Source organism: Camelus ferus, chromosome 4 (genome assembly GCF_009834535.1).
Source record: "Camelus ferus isolate YT-003-E chromosome 4, BCGSAC_Cfer_1.0, whole genome shotgun sequence".
Taxonomy (NCBI): Eukaryota; Metazoa; Chordata; class Mammalia; order Artiodactyla; family Camelidae; genus Camelus; species Camelus ferus.
In genome coordinates this window covers 10,779,792-10,785,791 of record NC_045699.1, presented here as the reverse complement: position 1 = coordinate 10,785,791, position 6,000 = coordinate 10,779,792, and the positions used below count along the sequence as shown (strand labels likewise).

The window sequence follows — 6,000 nt, the reverse complement described above, 5'->3', positions numbered from 1 at the left end:
CTACTATGGAACGAGTACCCGTGAGGTGTCACATGTAGTTTCAGACACATCATCTCTTTTAAGCCTCAAAAAGTCTCTATGTGCTATTATTCCCCTTTTACAGACGTGAAGATGAGGCTCAGATGGGGAAACGGCTGATTGCAGGCAGGTGCGGGTGCTCTAACTGTGTGATCCCAGGCAGGTGTGTGTGGAGCGTAGCCAGGCGAGATCCCACCTCCTCCCCTCACCCAGCCCCCTACGCCCAACACCCCCTGAGTGAGGCAGGCGCAGGAGGCAGACGTCGTCTGCTTTCCTCAGATCCTCCCATCGTCAGAAGAGAAACCACATGCTGTTACAAAGATAGGGTCATTTATTCACGTTATATTACCGGATTTTGAAGGCAAAAATACAGTTCTGTTTTGAACACCAAGATCAGACATTCCCCCACCCCCCACTTACAATGGCAGATACATACATTTGCATACACGGGAAATCGAAATACACAGCACAACAGGTCTCTAGGACAGGAAAGCTGCCCTCCCAGCGGTGTGGGGCACCCCACATCCAGCCCTGAGGTCAGCAGAGACACTGCCTGGGCTGAGAGCCAGCACCAGCATTTCATTCACACCCTTGTACCACCTCTGTCCTCTGATCTTTCTCAAAGGCCACTTGACAGGGTCACCAGCAGTGGAATGAACAGAAACAGAGAAAGGCACAGCACATGACAACTTCATGGTGATAACTTCCAGGTGAAGGAAATGCTCTCTGAACCCTCATCCCCAAACGGCCCAGGGAGGAAACAGGCCCTGCAGCATCTCATGACCCAGGCAAGGTCCAGGCCTAACCTGGGGCCCAGGTGGGCCCCTTGAGAGCACCAGAAGGTTAGTGAAGGGGTGAAACAGGATTTCCCTTGGTCCTGAGAATGAACCACATACTTGACTATTCCAATGGAACATGGAGGAAAACGTAATAGGAAAACAAAAAGAATTTTGCTTTAAGAGTAAAATAACAAAGAGGTTACCACCCAGGGTTATTTGTCTCCTTTCTTTTAAGGCACTTTGGAAAAGTCAGGATCTGGGGACAGAAAGAGAGGCCTTCATTCTTTGCATTTCCCCAAACCGCCTCTCAGTGCACTCATTCTTAGCTCTATCAACATCGCTCTCAAGGAGCAGAGAACTGACAGAAGGAATACTCTTTGCACAGCCCAGCTGCTTCTGCAGTGGAAAATAATTTGTAACCAATACAAAGGCTTCTGGGGAAAGAACCAAGTCAGCATCTGAGATGTTCAAAGTGATAAAGGCACAGGTAAGATTGGGGCCGGGCACCAACTCAGCCTCCACACTGAGGGCTGGCTTCCTGAAGGTCAGTGCTGGAGGTCCAGGCTGCCACGAGCTGAAAGGTCAACCCTAGGATTAGAAAGCTAAATCATAAGTCCTTAGCCCGGGCTGGACCCAGCAAGGGCGCCCAGTGGTAGGAATTGCCTTGTGCACCTCACCTCAGGCAGGCTAAAACCTCTCGCAGCAGAGATGGGCTTGGGGAAGACACTCCCTGTGGGTCAGCCTCCCAGGAGTGGGAGCACCTCCTAGAAACCTGAGGGGGGAAGGGAGGCTTTAGGCACCAGAGTGGTCGTGGAGAGTGTGAGTGGGTTCAGCTGAACTTCTTTCTAGATCTCTAATTAAAAGGCACATTCATGCTAGAGGATGAACTCTGTTTGAACCTGAGCGCCACACGCCAGTTTTAGGGAACAGGCGAGAGGCAAAGGAACAAAAATGGGGAGGCAGGAAGGAGAAAGGCAGCGGAAGGGAGGAAGGGGAAAGAAGGAGAACCAGTCCTGTAAGGTGGGCCAGGCGGTGCTGCCTGCGGAGCCAGCAGGGCAGCCCCCAGGGCCACGTGGAGGCTTCCTCCACCTCCCCAGGCTGAGGGCCAGCAGACAACCTCATTTACAACTCCACAGCCTAGGGCCCTAATGGGGGGTCCTGGGGTCAGTCTGAGGAGGTGGGGGTTCCCTTTGCCCTGCCCACCTGGGGAGGGGGGGTACTTGGAGAGGTGGGGATCTGGGCCAGGCAGGCAGAGGCTTCCCTGCCACCACCAGAGGTCCAGCATGATAATGCTGATGGGGAGGGAGGCCTACCTCTCACCAAAGGGCCCAAAGGTGATTTTGCTCTTCAGAAAACCTGGCCCGCCAGCTACATCAGAGGCCCGTGTGTGGCAATTACAGCATACATTATTTTTTTCCTCTAAAAAATGCTCAATCCCCTCCCCACATGTAGAACACCACAATAAAAACACATAGGAAATTCAAGTTTACATAGCGTGCTCAGAGAAATAAATTGCCATGACTTAACACTAAACAGCTATGCAAATCTGGATCAACACAAAATCAAGCCAGATTATAATTAGAACCTGATTTGTTCTTTCTTTAAAATACTATAAACTGCTATTGAAAAAAAAGGATTTACATTCAGAAATCAGACAATCTGGAGAAAGGCCACTGAATGTGAGAACACCGAAGGCTTTTCCTTTGGTGGCTAAAGTCACCTTGGAATTCACACGTTAGCAGGGCAAAAGGTCCAAGGCTCAAGTTTTAAAATTCTTTTGCTAAGAAAAGACACACACGCACGCACACACACACACATGATTGTAATAGTTGTATACCACCAAAGAAGGTGGTGGGCGGAGCTAAAATGAGAATGGTTAAAATTGTGTTTTTCTATTACGATATGACAACCAAAAATCATCACAGCAATGCAATTTCAGCAGCACTCTCCACTTATTCACAAAGTAATATTACTACAATTTAAAGCGCAGTTCTTACCTATCTGACAACAAATTAGCAGGTTTTTTTTACTGGGAATGAGTCCCACAGTCACTAGATTTGGGGGTGTGTATAGCTCTGGTTCTTTGGGGTCACACTGTGAACAGGCTGAGAACCCTCCAAAGGCTGACGGTTTCTATGCTTAAATACACCTCGGAGGGCTAAGAAGTCACGTGCCGAGCCAAGTTGGGGGCCAAATATCCCACTCGTCCTGGTCATCTGGAAAGGCATCTGAATGACGAGCAGAGAGGGCCCATCACTCTAATTGGTAAGAATGAGAGGGACCAGCCCAACAGATTGGCAGAGACACCCAGCAGAGGTTCCTGGCCATTTTCAGGTCTCTTTATCAGTGTACCAAAACGCTAGCTCGGTGTCCCGATGTCCACTGTGATTTTGGTATACAATGGGTATCTCTGAACGTCCAACACCAGGTAGGTAAGTGTGTTCAAACCATCAGAGAGCATCGTCTCTTTTGTGTGTGCAATTCGGTCAAACCTACAAGGGAAAAACAGGCAAAGGGTTGGAGTCAAAAAAAAAAAAAAGTCTTAAGAAAAAAAAATTAAATGTTTGTACTTCATGGCCCCTCCTCCCTCCTCCTCCAACCCTATCCTGTGGATCAAACCCTCCCTCTCTGTAGGCATGGAGCCCACTCCAGAGCCTCATTCCTGCAGCCTGCCTCATCTGAAAGGGGGAAGAAGGAAACTCACACAGAGGGGAGAATAAAACACAGAACACACCTCTGAGGATTAGGTTCATTTTTCTTGTCTCTTGAGTGGCGGATCATCCGACACTTCCCGATCACAGCATTTGGGCGAGATACAGACATGCCTTTGAAAGCTAATCTGTAAGGAGTAAAGGGACAAGTCGTCATTACAGAGCAGCCAGAAGGCTCGGGTCCCACAGCCCCAGCTGCAGGGCTCTTGTCCAGCCATCCTGCCTGCTGTTCTCAATGGCCCAGACCCCAGCCCAGTGGGGCACTGGCTAAAACTCACACCTTCCCCATAACCTTTGACCACTGGTTTGAGATCTTGTTGGTGACTATCCTCTGCCAGGCACTGGAGGTGTCTGCATTCATGGAATTTATAGTGTGGATACTTAGAACACAGGGCCACCAATGCCAGGAAGGAAATTGTAAATACAGTTGTAAATGTATTTGTAAATACAATGAAAATGTTATATAAATAGTTGCTAGTGCACAGCAAATTCAAGTTTTGCTTTTTGGAACTCTCTGGAATTTTTTTTTCGGAATATTTTCGATTGGTGGTAGGCTGAATGCAGAATTCCCAGATACGGACAGCTGACTGTATACAGTGTTTCTCAAAGGCTTTTGGCCAAGGGGAAGTCTCTCTGGTTAGAAGTGTATGAATGGAGATTCGGGAACAAGACTAGAGGCAGCCAGAACAAGGTGGAAGGTTCTGTGAAGGTTCTGGGAGAAAAGGAATGAGGACCAAAACCAAAGCCTTGACAGCAGGAATGCAAAAGTTAGCTAAGGGGCAGGAATTGCTGGTCCTGGACAACTCCGGGGTTCCCAGCCTGGCCTTCCCCGGTGCTGAGCTAGTGCCTGGGACTCAGTGAGTCGGTTCATAATAAAAGTTAGGTTCCTTATCTTTCAAGAAAGCTGCTCCAGGGGGAGGGGCAAGATAGGGGTAGGGAGTTCAGAGGAACAAATTACTATGTATAAAATAAATAAGCCACAAGGTTATATTGTACAGCACAGAGAATACAGTCAATATTTTAGTAATTATAAGTGGAGTGTAACCTTTAAAACTTGTGGATCACTATGTTGTATATCTGAAACATACAATATTGTACATCAACTATATCTCGATCTTAAAAAGAAAAAGAGAAAAGAAAGCTCCTCCACAAACCACTCATCCTTCCAGGCCCTCCTCCCTCGGGGGTCCATCCTTGGTGCTCCCTCCTGCCAACCTTCCTGATCACTCAGGTCTGTGCTGTCATGTCAGCCCTGGACACCATCCTGCGGGCCCAGTGTGCCCAGGCGTGGTGCTGTGGAAGCAAGCTTGTCTCTGTCTGGACCCCGTGTTCAGGGCTTCTGTGTCCTCCTCCCCATTGGGCCTACCCAGCCCAGTGCTCTGCATATTGATAACCAGTCTGTACACTCTACAACTCAAGTGTTCTTCAAGGCCTGTATTAAAGACAGGTCTATACCAAGTTCTCACACAAAGCGAACCTTAAATGACTTGGGTGCTGCTCTGACAGATACCTGTTAATGACCAAATTAATGTACTCCAATTAAGAAAGGCACTATCCAGCTCAGTGACCGATTCAGACTGGCTCCCAGAGGGACAATGTGCTTTTTCCCTGAGGCTGGCAGGGTTGAAGACTCCATTACCAGGAAGAACTGGGCAGAATGTCGTTTCAAACGCCACCGACAGATGGCTTTTTATCATCTGTGATGACAGCTACATGATAAAGGTTTACCAGCTTAAAAAGAGCTCCAGGGTGTGGATGGTCATGTAGTATAAGTCAAAGTAAACTCACCCCTTTACTTGGTTCTCATTTTACATTTTCCAAAAGGCTAGTGCAAAAATCACAGAAGTTTATTTTCCTAAAGACATTCTGCAGCAAGGCACACCTAAGTTATTTGGGCTGGGTGGGGACTGCGTCTCTCCTGAGGGTCAATCCTTGCAGAATAACCAAGCACTGATAGAAAAACCAGAAGTAAAGGGAGACAGGGAAGAAAGAGATCTAAGTTGTGACCATTACCTGTTAAAAATGTCATCATCTTCACCTCCCCAGCCCCAGTAATTATTAGGAAATCCATTGATGGTGAGAAACTGTTGTTTACTTAAAGCAGAGACACCTCCAAAATACTGCAAATAAGGTAGGCTGGTGAAAAAACACACACACACACACACACACAAACACAGAGGACCAGTGGTTAGTAAATTATGACTTTTCAAAATAAAGCTTGCTCAATGTATAAACACTGCTAAAGTTATTTTTATTCTCTGCAACTTTGAAATTGGGGATTTATGAAGGTTTCCTGTGTTTTGTTTTCATATCAGACTCAGATTATTTTAGAGAAGACACAGATATCAAAAAGTAGAATCTCGCTCTTTCTAAGAACACTGTGCTGCTTCTGTGGTTATCTAGAAAAGCAATCAGTGACAAGAGCGTAAGCCCAGTTCTTCTGCACTGCTCAGGGATCTGCTCTCACGTGTCCTGCTCCCACACAGGAAAGC

The 6,000-nt window shown here is 47.4% G+C and overlaps 1 protein-coding gene across 1 annotated transcript in view; it reads right to left on the bottom strand.

Annotated features, from left to right (window-relative positions):
- Nucleotides 1-331: 331 nt before the first annotated feature.
- Nucleotides 332-6,000, bottom strand: part of B4GALT1 (beta-1,4-galactosyltransferase 1) — a 49,110-nt gene continuing 43,441 nt past the window's right edge. Inside the window, exons 4-6 of the mRNA XM_006182704.3 lie at nucleotides 5,522-5,644; nucleotides 3,532-3,636; nucleotides 332-3,289 (exon numbers count right to left, since the gene is read on the bottom strand). Of these exons, the coding sequence (XP_006182766.2) occupies nucleotides 3,157-3,289; nucleotides 3,532-3,636; nucleotides 5,522-5,644 (361 nt within the window). The 3' untranslated portion in view covers nucleotides 332-3,156. The remainder of the gene's footprint in view (nucleotides 3,290-3,531; nucleotides 3,637-5,521; nucleotides 5,645-6,000) is intronic.